The sequence below is a fragment of the Papio anubis genome, chromosome 11 (assembly GCF_008728515.1).
Source record: "Papio anubis isolate 15944 chromosome 11, Panubis1.0, whole genome shotgun sequence".
Classification (NCBI taxonomy): Eukaryota; Metazoa; Chordata; class Mammalia; order Primates; family Cercopithecidae; genus Papio; species Papio anubis.
This window is the reverse complement of record NC_044986.1, coordinates 86,874,896-86,887,789: the sequence shown is the minus strand read 5'-3', so window position 1 is coordinate 86,887,789 and position 12,894 is coordinate 86,874,896. Positions and strand designations below refer to the sequence as shown.

Here is a 12,894-nt window from a genome sequence, read left to right as displayed (position 1 = left end):
TCAAGACCATCCTGGCTAACCCGGTGAAACCCCGTCTCTACTAAAAAATACAAAAAACTAGCCGGGCGAGGTGGCGGGCGCCTGTAGTCCCAGCTACTCGGGAGGCTGAGGCAGGAGAATGGCGTGAACCTGGGAGGCAGAGCTTGCAGTGAGCTGAGATCGCACCACTGTACTCCAACCTGCGTGACAGAGTGAGACTCCATCTCAAAAAAAAAAAAAAAAAGAAATGAAAGAGAATAAGATTTCTCAGGCCCAGTGAGCAGCCTTTTTTGATTGGTAGTCAGAGGTCTCCAAATGATATTCTGATTCAAAAGTGCTTCCCTGAAAGACTCTTTGGCTAAAGCTAATGAGCGATTTGGCAAATTTAAGCAGCAACAACCTAGACTCATTTTCCTAGTAAATCCTTCTCCTGCTTGTCATCCATTTGCTTCCCTAATACAGCTTTCCCTCTTCTCCCCCTTATCCTTCTGATCTCTTTCCTTCCACACATCTGTCCACACTTCCCTTCTCTTTCTCTTGTCCAGATCCCTGCCCTTTCACAACAACCCTCCTATGACCCCAGAATGCCGGCTGCCTCTCTGAAGGCCTATCCCTCCATGAGCCCCATATACAGACAAATGTGGAATTTAAACCTTAGACCCAAGCTAAATTAATAACCAAAATTAAGGATTTCCCCAAACCCGGGCAAGATCAACAACTATTCATAAAATAATTAAAAATACTTTGGCCAGGCACTATGGCTCACACCTGTAATCCCATCATTTTGGAAGGTGAATCAGCAAGGACTGCCCGAGCCTACAAGTTCGAGACCAGCCTGAGCAACATAGTGAGAGCTCCATCTCTATGGAAAACAGTAACAACAACAACAAAAACCCAGGCATGGTGGTGTGTGCCTGTGGTCCTAGCTACTCGAGAGGCTCAGATGGGAGGATCACTTGAGCCCAGGAGGTCGAGGCTGCAGTGAGCCGTGATTGCACCACTGCACTCTAGCCTTGGTGGCAGAGCAAGACCCTATCTCAAAAAAAGTGGCGGGGGAAGCATGTGACCCAGTGTTACCTAACCCATATCAACTTGTACACACATTGACCAGAACCTTGCATGCTAAATCCTGAATGGCAAAAGTTGACTAGACTCCCCAAAAAGGAATCCTAGGATCACACTGTCCACAATGAAACTGAGAGTTAACAAAGAGGCTCAAAATAGGGCAAAGTCTTCTAAAAGCCATACCTCAAACATTCCCCGCCCCCCCCCCCCCAAAAAAAAGATTAACCCAAACCCAGGTGTCATGCAAAAAAAAAAAAAAAAAAAAGATGAACCTACAGTATGTTTTTTGGGATAGGCTAGAAAATACATTGTACCATTTGGGAGTCTAGAAATTAACCCTTTCATTGCTTGTTTCCAAGGAGCGAAACCTGAAATTGGAGACCTAATCAAAAACAGAAATGAGAATGGGAAATAACCCCTTAACCTGAACTACAACACCTGGCAGACATTTTAAAAGTGCTTTAGAACAAAAATAAGACAGGACTCAAAATTAACTTGTGGCCCTGCCGATCAAACTGCTGGGTGGCCCCTACCCAACCAGTCAGCTACTGACAAGGGCAATTATAGATACTGTAAACAGAAGGGACACTGGGAAAAAAGACTGTTCAATCTTGCAAAACAAAAATCAAGACAAAAAAATCCCTCACTTCAGATCAATGAAGTGCACTGGGGAAAAGAAAAGCACCAATATCCTGCAATACCTTTAAACACCTGCCACACATTAACCATACATACAAATGGTGCATTGGTTTTCCTAGGGTTGCTGCTGTAATGATTTACCACAAACTGGTTGGTGTAAAACTACAAAAACCGTAACATCACCCTTGGTTATTCAGCACTCTAACTGGGGAGTTACTGACTCATTGTTTATGCAAACAAACAGAGCAATGTTCTCATCTGTGGGAATCCTGTTGTCATAAACTTATCATTAACCCTGGCAGAAGTCATTAGCAATGCCACTTCTTCACTAGATGGGGCACCTATCAGTCTCAACTCATTGGCATGAGTAGTGATGGACAGTCTCATTGCTGTAGATTTCTTGTTGGTTGGTAAAGGCCTCTGCCACTGCCAATACTGCACCTGGATCAGTGAAACAGAAAGGTAGAACAGGCCACAGATCACCTTGAGGCAAAAGCTATTTGGCTTTCTAAGGTTGATCCTCATGGCCTATATGGGATTTGCTCTTTGCCTGCATTGGTCAGCTGAGGTTTGCGTTCTAAGCGTGTCATAGGGACAGTTGCTCTTATTTCTGTCATAGTGGTCCTGATGTTCCACTGCATCCCATTCTTGTCAAATGAGCACTATGATGCTACAACAACAGAAGGATCAAGATCTCACAGTACAGTTGACCGGAAAGACAACTGAATAATCTCTGAGCAGTGAAGAGCTGGATCTCTAGACTTCCTTGAGTCGGCCAACCTTTTACAAACAAGAAAATGACCAACAAGGGGGACTGAGAGACTGAACATGCAAACAGACAATGGCCAGACCACATATGGCCGGAGGATTTGGATCAGATTCTCTGCAGAACTAGCCAGGAAGCTAAACCATAGCCTCTGCAACAATTATCCCAGAATGATTACAACTTGGTCAGGAACTACAAGCTTCCCTATTTTTTGCCCTCTGAACTAAACAGAGAAAGCCACCTGTGTCCCCCAAACCAATCACATAAGAGGCCCTCCTGGTTAGCTGCCTCCAGCTTCCCCAGGCCAACAAGCCCCAATCACAGCATCCCCAAAGCCTTCTCCTCACCCTCCCCACCTTTTATTTTTTACTATAAGGCTTTCCCACTCCTCTGCCTATCTTGAGTGTCTGCCTTAAGTGATGCTGGCTGACTCTCTTGCTATAGCAAGTTCAGAACCAATGGCTCCTGTGGGTTCTCATATGGGTAGCCTTTGCTTATTTCTACAAAATTAAAGATTATAGGTAATTGTGTGAATATCTCTTTAAAAATAGTGTCCAACCACACTTCCTCTACTTTTTCCAGTGACTATCTTGTGAGACACTAGAGCTCTTCCATCCTTGGTGTCATTCCTATTTTTAGAAATCATTTGCTATGATCTTTTCTTCCCAGACACTGAAATCCCTCAAACCCTCAGTATGCTCCTTTACCATGGGGTTCTGAGCAATCTAAGAGCTTCAGGCCCTGTGGCCAGAGTCTTCAGGAAAATTCTCAAGCTCTTGAAAACTCCCAGAAGAAAGGCACAAAATATGGAGCAAGGCACATGCCCTAGGGAGACTGGGTGCTGCCTGGCTCCCTGCAGTCCTCTGACCAAAGTCCCTTGCCCCCAGAGACCCCTTCTTCCATGGGAGAGTACAGAAAATGATTGATGTGCAGGTGAGAAAATCGAGCAGCCAAGAAACAGGGCTCTGATTCTGTTTACATTGACAAAAATACACAAAAACTTGAAAAACTTGAATGTTTTAAATGAATTTCATATTTTTATTCAAGAAATCGGCAGTCTGCATGGTAAATATTGTCTGTGTATGAAATATCAAACTTGTTTCCTTCTCAAACAATGAAAAATGAATTTTTTTTTAGCTTTAGAATTCACTTACCTTGCTTGCCAGCCAGCACATTTTTAGCTGGAACTGCTCAGTATCATCTGAGAGGATGCAGGTTTATGATCTCTTTTAGTGTGGTAGTCACAGTGGCTGGGGTAGTCTTAGACCACAAGCTCCCTCCATGCTGAACTTCACATTTCTGCAGCCCCCACAGTGAGATGTGCCCCCATAAAGGATCCCCTGCCCGGGGTCCAGCTGAGAGATCTCACTTGGCCAGGTCCTGTGATTTAACACCTCAGAGACATCTGCAAAAATACCTGGTCACTTGACACAGCACTCAAATTTGTAGTTGCAAAGATAAAATGTGATTTCTCCAGGGTGTTCAGAGTGTTTGTCTCCTTAACTCCTGGGAGCAGCCAGCCCTATCAGCCCTCAGACGGCCACTACCTGGCCTCAGCAGCAGGACACAGTAATGGCCCCACGCTGAAAAGTTCTCTACACACAGGTTCTTATGACCTCAGCTAACATGATCCTTCCTGAGTCCCAGCTCCCTGAAGAGGTGGGAGACTCTACAGTTTCGGTCAAGGCTGCTGCCGTGGAGAAGGGACAGGGCCACAGCAGGCAGCCCTGGCAGAGAGGGTGCTTTCCCTGCAGGCACGCAAGCCTAGGACACACACCTGGAGCAGCTTCATGTGGAAGACGTAAGGGGCCACACACACTGTGGCATGCACTCTGCAGACCCACCTTTCCACCTTTCTCAGGGCCACAGAGGTTAGGATTCCCTAGGACTTCCTAGAACCACTAAACACAGGCGAACCTCAGAGATACTGTTCCAGACCACCCTTGTAAAGCAAAGAAGATTGAAGATCCTAAATAAGTGAGCCACACAAGTTTCTTGGTTTCCCAGTGCATATAAAAGTTACACTTACACTGTACTGGAGTCTGTTAAGTATGTGACAGCACTATGTCTAAAAAACAATGTACATACCTTGGTTTGAAGATACTTTATTGCTCAACAGTACTGATAGAGAGACATGAAATGAGTGTGGGTTGTTGGAAGAATGGCCCTGATAGACTTTCCCGATGATTCAGTGTTGCCACAAAATTTCAATTTGTGAAAAACACAATAAAGCAAAGAGCAATAAAACAAGGTGTGCCAGACACTATGTGTAAACGCATCCGAGGCAGGGAGAGGCACTACTAACTGCTCCACCTGCCTGCGGGAGAGGCTTTCTTAAAGTTAGAAATTGTGCTTTCCCTTCAAAATTTCTTTTGTATATGAAGTATTTGTTCAAGCCCTGTTCTCAGGCACATTTCAACTAGATTTCTGACCATATAAGCTGGCCTTGTGGTGGGAAGAAATCCTTCATGAAGGCTGGCAGAAAATGTGTTTTTAGGGGAAAATAAAACAGTAAACATACACACTCAAATAGTCCTAATGTAGAGTCTACATTGGGGTGGCTTTTAGTATTAACTTTTCTTGGCATAGATTTCTACTTTCAGAGGTAAAGGCTATAGCAAACAGCTGGCTCTGGAGATTACATTCACTTCCAGCTCCTGTGGTCCAGGTTGAAGGAGGAAGCCGTGAGCAGACACAGGCACCCACAGCTGGGAGGCGGGGCCTCATGGGCCTGGGGCAGGCACTGGGCGAGGTGTGCAAAGGCCTGTGTGTACACCACCTGGCAAAGCATGCAAAGGCCCACGTGTACACACATGTATGCGTGTGACACAGGCCCTTGCCATCTGATACAGTGCAATCACAGATAAGACTGATGTTGACAACTCCCATTTGCCCACTGACCCACCAGCTCCACGCCCAGCATGAGAAGCTCAGAGAATTCCTCGGGAAGACATAAACAGAAGCAGTGAGTGTGTCAGGCTTCATGGTGGTCAGGACAGCATTTTCCCTCACACTTCTAATGGCCTTCCTCAGGACTCGGCATTTTATATCCTCTCTCACACACTCTAAGGCCAACTTCAAAAGATCAGCAACAAGCAAATTGCTAGAGAACTGTGAAGATCTAAACTCGATGCTGGCTGCTGCTTTGTTCTAGGGATGAACACCTTAAGGAAGCGATTCCTTGAACAGTGGAGTTAGCTGAGTTTTTCAGTTTCTATCAATGTGCCTATTCACATGCAAATGTACCAGATAAACCAGCGATATCACGGGAGCCCCTAGTCCTCGACCACTACTGATGCCTCAGTGGTTATCATGATAGAATTCTTTGTGACGTTTTAAATATTTAAAAAGATAGATTTCTGATTTTGTAGTTTCCATACAATATTTAAAACGTCAGACTACAAAATCAGAAATCTGTTTTCAACTAGAATGTTAAAAAGAAAAAAAAGGTTACACATTTTACGATACATGATTTTATTTACACAACTGATTTTCTTAGTCACCTTGATTACAAAAAAAGGAACACGGTCTAGTTTAATGACCTTTCATAAATAGATTTTACAAATTTTAATAACTGACAGATTGCTACTTAATACTCAGTAATACTTAATACTTAGGAACTTCTGCATATATGTGTATGAAAATTCCAATAGAGCTAATAAGGATGGGGACTTGTATAATTCAGGAATAGACAATTAGGTTATTGGTCAAGGATAAATTCCCCATCACTGAGTCAGCTGTTTAGACCTGGAGTTCTTACCCTCCTGAGAACAAACCTGTTGCAGCAATTCACACTTACTGTGTAGGCATTTTTAATAATTTGAGAGTTTATTTAATAATTTGAGAGTTTATTCTTATTTCTGCATTTAGTAAGACTATCATTAAGCATATCTGAAAACCAAAAGTTTACCATGTCTATAGATATTTGTAAAAGAACTTATCACAGTGTATCTGAAAAACAGCCCAAATTAGAGCCAGGTTAGGTGTCCAACAAGCATTTTTCAAACTCTCCCTCTGGGTGTGTGCACACACACCATAACACTCTATTACACACACATCCAAGCCTTGGCCTCACAAAATGCCATAATTTTGCTGTTTTTGTGAAATGCATATATAAAATACAGTATTTGAATGAGACTATTTTAAGTCCTATCAGTGCTTTAAGTCTGAAGAGCAGGCAGTGTTTTGGTAATCCGACTCTTTTCTGCGAAGTTACAGTGCTGACAACACAGCCAGGAGAGCTGCTGGGACTTCCCAAAAGCTGCCCCCACAAGACTGGAGGAGTGTTGTGCGTCTATGACCACAAACAAGCGATGAAGAATGACAAGAAGCTTATGAGTCATGGTCAGAGTCTAAGAAACAGAAACGTCTTGTAGCAGCATTAAATTACAAACACAGGAAGAACTGATCCATGGGCCTTTCACACAGGCTCTATAAGAGCCAAACACCATCTTTTTCACATCAGAATTGTAATCAGAGGTGTAGCAGTCCTTTGTCATTGTCATTGCTACTTCTAACACAGCTAGTTAGCCTGTCCCTTTATGAGTAAGTTGATAAGATTCAAATTAAAGTGAGTACAAGCCCTATCTGCTCCTAACAGGTCAGAGGAGCCACTGCTTTCGCCTCTACTTGGCTGTGGGGTGTGCTGCAGGCTGGTGGCAGGTGGGATTCACAGCAGCAAAGCCTTTGCTGTCAGCAGTCCTGGGACTCCAACAGCCCCCTTTCTTCATACTGTTCTCATCAGGGGTAGTGGTTGCTCGGTGCCGAACATATGAGGATGATGTGGTGGGCCCGGGGTACAAATGTGTCTTGTGAGCCCTCTTCCCTGATACCACCATCCACACAGTAAAGATGGCATCAAATCTCTCCATTGTGCTAAATCTAGGAATCATCTTAATCATGATGAAAACCAAATGTCTTCCTAAGAAAAGGTTGTATGATTAAAAAAAATCATTCTCAAGATCTCGAATGCTGAGCCCAGGCCCACCCTCGGGTCCCCTCTGCCCCTCCAGCCCTGGAGGGGCATTGACACTACCCCCAGGCCCTCCCAGGCTCTCATTCTGAACAAGGACAAGTCATCTGGGCCAGCATTTTTCCTACTGCCTTTTGTGTGTGTGTGCTTCATGTTAAACTTTTTTGCCTTGTTTGCGACAACCAGAAAAATCCAACAGTTCAGGTCCAATTTCATACACCAGCTAGTAAGCAGTGGACCCACACATGTGAACACAGAACGTTGGCGGTCACTGATGGACACAGACCAATACCGGGCGCTGCTGGGCACTGAAGAGAAAGGAATGCTTAACCACTAAGACTCAGAGCTCTTATCCGGTGTGGCATGTCTGCTAGGAGGGAAAATCACCGGCTATCAGAAGTAAAACCACCTTGGAAGTTAAAACAAACTACCAAAAACGAGTCTGCCGCCTGGGAACTGAACATGGCTTGGCCAATGTGACGTTCACAAAGAAAGGGCCGGTAGACTTTCCATTCTCAGCACGTTTCTTCCCCTTGTGAGTTCATTACCTTTCACAAAGAAATGTTAACTATCAAACGTGTCCATTAATTTTGCCGCTGAGGGTGAAAGCATCCAGTTAGCATATACACTATCATTTGCATATCTTGGAAACCCAGTGTTAGTGCCATCAGCTCTCGTGAGTGGTACAGGACTCTCTCCAGGCCAGTTCGGGTCTGACATGCCTAAAAATGAAAACAGATCATTTGTTCTGCACTGAAGAACCAAAACTTCAAGTGCAGACAGTAAGGCCTTGGCAAAACTCCCTTTGATGTTCAAACCAAACTCATGGTTTCTGTGCCAATTATATTAATGGTTTTGTGCTTCAGGTTTCCAAAAACACTGTTATCGTTAAGGGAATATCATGTGCTCTCTTGGTAAATGTAACTTAACAGACATTACCAATTTGACTTTTATGAGCTTGAGACTCTCAAATCTGATGTATATTTGTCAAACTGCTTAACTTTTTCTAAGGCAGTGTAGGGCAACAGCACACTGCTACACTCATTGGCTTACTGCAGCGGGAACGTTCTATAAAACGTTCTCTAACATAAAGGAGGCACTCGTCTGTTGTCTGGAGCCTACAACGGAGAAGAGGACCTTCCAAATCGAGGGCGCACGCGGGCCAGCCTCATAGCATCGTCAGCACAAATGGAGTGTGGCACTAGACACAAAGCCAGTGAGGAGTCAGTGAGTCAGAAGGCATGCAAAAGGAACCATCTCAGCTTGAAAAAATGCTTGAAACTCCAAGATTTCAAACAACCAATGATGAAGTTAGGAAACAGAAAAAAATTTCAAGTATTTAATCGAAGACAAAAGAAGGAGTTTTGGCAAGAACCATATTTACTGTCCATTGCAAGACCACAGCACCACAGACTATGTTCTTTCAAAAAGCAACTGCTCCGGCTTTAGCACTGACTTCATAAGTGACAACTGTCCTGAAGGTGGGTAAGGCAAAGGATGTGAAAACAGCAGTGGGGGTGTGTCCTCCCAGGGCCGGCCAGCTCCTGCAATCTCACTGCCCCGGATGGAGGACATGCAACTGGGACTGGGGCTGAGGCTTGGCCAGTGGCCGCTTGCCAGTCCCAGGTGGCCTCTGAGAGGCACCCGTCTGCCCAGGAGGGGTCTGGGGGAACCTGGCTGTGTTCCCAGTGCAGGGTGGGTGGTGCTGGCAGCTCCTTTCTCAACTGAATACCTCCCCAGATTTGTAAATTTATCCACGTAGTTAAAGTAGAAGTGCTATGACTTGATTCCCACCCTAGAAATGCCTTATTCAGCCTGTTCTTGGTCTCCCCTGAGAGTTCCACCCTGATCTGTTTTTTCCTCTACCATCCTAAGTTGCTGGGCGATGTGGTAATTACACTTATTTTCACATCCTTTTAGAAAAACATAGTTGCAAAAATGCCTAAATGTAAACTAGATGCAAAGTCAGACATTTACAAATAAAAAGGTTCAGAGCAAGACTTTGGTTTTGTTCAGACCAGAAACATTTTTAAAAAGCATCACAGAGAGGAAGGATAGTGCAGAAGGGACAGCAGTGCTAGAATCTAGTAAATGCATGGGAAATTCTACCATAGAGTTTGTTTTCAATCCATGTGGAAGGGAGGGCTCGAGGGAGGGGGGCATTATTACAGTCCACCAGGGGTGTCTCCTCCTCTGAGAGGCCGTCGTCATAAAGCAGGGAGTCGGACGGAGTGGACGCCGCAAGGTCCAAGTAGTCCTAGAAGAGAGAGATGGCCGGTCACTCCACGCCATGCGCCACGACTAGACACAACTCAGGTCCCCTGCCACCCTCAGGGCAGAGGCTCTGGCTGAGTCTCCACCTTGCAACAATCTCCCGGCCTCTCCGGGAGACCAGGGCCAGGCTGCGCTGAGCTCCCAGGACTCCTGGCTAGCCTGGTCCTGCTCTGAGGTCCCCATGGCTCCCCCTGGTTGTTGTCTATTCTGTCTCTTCCCCTAGAAAGTCACCTCCCTGGGGACAGAAATGTGCTCCCTCAGGGTCGTATCTCCAGGGCCTGGAGGGCAGCCCCAGGGGATGCCTCATCCAGCCGCCCCTGGCCCAACTCGGAGACGGGTGGCAGGGAACTGGCCCGCTGACAAACCCTTAGGCTCTGGGGAAGCCCACTGCAGCGACATGCCAGGATGCAGCCCCAGCCTGCAGGATGTTTTCCAGCTTTCCCCAAGGATCCCTGTCATCTAGAACATCACGTCAGGGCTGAGACTTCTGAAATCTGACAGTGCTGTCAGGGTGCACATGACCCTGCTACAGGCACAGGCTCCCCAGCATGAGGGGCCACTTGCATCTGCTCCTTTCAATGCCCAGCTTGAATGTGCACAGAGGGGCCCAGTGTTTTCCTGGCTGTTTCTCAGCACTGTTCTAGGAAGGCCAGAACCAGTGATCACTTCTGTTTAGAACAACCCTGCATTCTCAGGACTTGGGAGTTTTCATCCAAGCGAGACAGTGATGTGAAGTGTTCCTACGGGGTCCTAGGTCCTGCATCCTGCTATCCAAGTCTGAAGAAGTGACAATTCAGTAAATGTGCCAATGTTAAGACAAGGTCTGTGTGTAAACCCCGTGAGGACAGGGCTGTGCTGGTCTTGTTTATTTGGATTCCCAGCCTCTGAGACACAGTACGGGTCCTAGCAGCTGCCTGATGAAACTGGTTGAAAATGTGTAGAACTCACAAACTGTACTTCCAGGCACGCGGGCTGACTCTGGTCACCCCCTGATAAGCTTTGTTTTGCCTACATTCGGCTCTGGGAAATTTAAATGAATTGTTAACAATAAAAACTGGGAGACAACATAAACCTCGTAAAATTCAGAAGACCCGGTCCATTCCTGGCTCCTTTCTCTGCAGGCCACAGGTACCCCAGCAAGGAACCTTTTGGAGGGGCCTGGCTGTTTGTCACAGTCTCCACTGCTCCTTACTCACTGCCCTCCCCCAGCTGGGCTCCCCTCTGGGCATCTGAATTTTGGGCACTTGCTTCAACTCGACTTTCTCATTTTCCATTATGGAAAACAATTTTTTTTGGCTTTGGAATATTTTCCTCCCATGCCTGTCAGTAGAGAGCTCTTCCTAAATGTCAAGAATCTTGGTTTCTTCATGACTTGAAAAGAAGCCCAAGCAGCCTGGCCTGAGAAGGGTTCAGTCTGCTGTCTGCACGCAGGGGAGAGCATGACTGTCTCTCTCTGCACAATCCCACTGTGGCCTCCCACTGGGAACTCTGAGGGCTAAAACCACTGCCTGGGGTGAGGCTGGAGTCTCCCATGCCACTTTCAGCTGGTGGGAATTGGCCCCAGGCACTCACTCTGCTCTTAACCATCATCTTCTCCAGGTCTTTGCTGATGTCCGCAAACACTGGCCTTTTGTCTGGCTCCTGCTTCCAGCACTGCAGCATCAGGCGGTACCTGGTGGGAAGAGCAGACAGGCCAATGTGACCCAAGCAAGGCCAGGTCTCGGAAGGACAGCCCACCACAGTCACCGCACCCTGCCCTGCACCCTGGGCCCAGTGTGCTCTGTCTCCAACCCCAAAGCTATTTCTGCATCGCTGATATCTCTGAGCCTTGCTGGGACTGGGGCATGGCCTGTCTGCAGGATCCCAGCTCATGGGCCACTGTGCTCAGGTCTCCCAGAGCTGTGGTCCAGAATCCTATAGGCTTCCCTTCCCTCCAAGGGAGATTCATTTTTACTTCCCTTGCAAAGACACTGGTAAACAGCTCACTGGATACTATGCCTGCTCTGGCAGCTAAGTGATAAGTGCCCGTCCTTAAAACTCTCAAGAAGGATGAATTGACTGAGGGCTTTTAGGTGTGGAGACAGACAAACAAGAACCTTTGGCAATCACATGTCTGTCCTACACTGTCCTTGCTTGCTGGGTGCCCAGGCAGACCACAGTGCTCCAACTGGCCACCAGCTGGGGGCCCAGGGAGGTGGTGCCTGGCTTCTTGGCCCAGGATGCCCCCTCCACGCCCCACTCTATGGAATGCATGGACCAAGCATCTCTGCCTCTGGGCAGCCCTTTCTCATCTGTTCTCCGCCTGGTTTCTAAGACCATCTCTCCCAAGAGTGTAAAGGCTTCAACCTCTCAGTTTGCAGCCCAGGCTGCCCCTGCCTGGCTCTGTACCTCCGCTCAGGCACCCCTTAACACGTGCCCCCTGGGCCATTTGGAATTACCAGCTCCTCCCCAAGTGTCATGCTGGGACAGCTCTCAGCCCTCGAGCTTGTATTGCACCAGTCCCTGCTCTCGCTCATTTTTATAAGAGCCCCTAGCAAGTCCACCAGCCCTCAGCAGGGTAGGACCCCCAGCATCTATGGCAACACCCAAGGATGGCTCTCTAACCTCTGCCCTGCCCACTCCCCAGCCCCCACTTCTCCTGGTTTCTCCTGGGGCTGCTCTGGATGGGGAGGGAATGCACACAGGTGTCCCCTCCCTTCCCAAGTGAGGCTGGGCCAAAGCCGGTTCCCGCTCACATCTCCTCGCTGCAGTTGTCTGGCCTCTCCATTCGGTGGCCGGTCTTCAGAAGGTTGAAGAGCCGCTCAGGAGGAATCCCAGGATAGGGGTTGCCCCCTAGGGTCACAATCTCCCACAGCAGGACACCGAAAGACCATCTGCAGAGAGCGAGAAGACCAGTGAGTGGCTCCACCTGGCCCTCACAGTGCCCTCCGGGGGGCCCAGATGTCAATCCCCACCACCAAGCACCTGCTGACCCTGTCCGCCCCAAGCACAGATGCTCACAGATGTCAGCCTGGGTCTGGTTGCTCAGATGGATGTAGTATGAAGGTGCGGAAGGGCTGCCTGCCTGCCTGGCCCCTACTCCATGAAGCTGAAGTCCCTGCCCAAGCCACTCCCATTGGAGCAGCCACACCCACAAGAGGCACATGAGGTTTGGCACTTAAAGGGGTGAGAATGCAGACCACCAGACTCAGAGTGCCTT

The 12,894-nt window shown here is 47.4% G+C and overlaps 1 protein-coding gene across 2 annotated transcripts in view; it reads right to left on the bottom strand.

Annotated features, from left to right (window-relative positions):
• Positions 1–5,906: 5,906 nt before the first annotated feature.
• Positions 5,907–12,894, bottom strand: part of RET (ret proto-oncogene) — a 30,770-nt gene continuing 23,782 nt past the window's right edge. The window contains exons 16-19 of one of the 2 annotated variants that reach the window (XM_031652364.1): positions 12,431–12,568; positions 11,268–11,367; positions 9,531–9,678; positions 5,907–8,143 (exon numbers count right to left, since the gene is read on the bottom strand). In XM_031652364.1, the coding sequence (XP_031508224.1) occupies positions 7,986–8,143; positions 9,531–9,678; positions 11,268–11,367; positions 12,431–12,568 (544 nt within the window). In that variant the 3' untranslated portion in view covers positions 5,907–7,985. Of the gene's footprint in view, positions 8,144–9,530; positions 9,679–11,267; positions 11,368–12,430; positions 12,569–12,894 lie in introns of those variants that run through there. The other variant, XR_004177011.1, reaches the window with a different exon arrangement.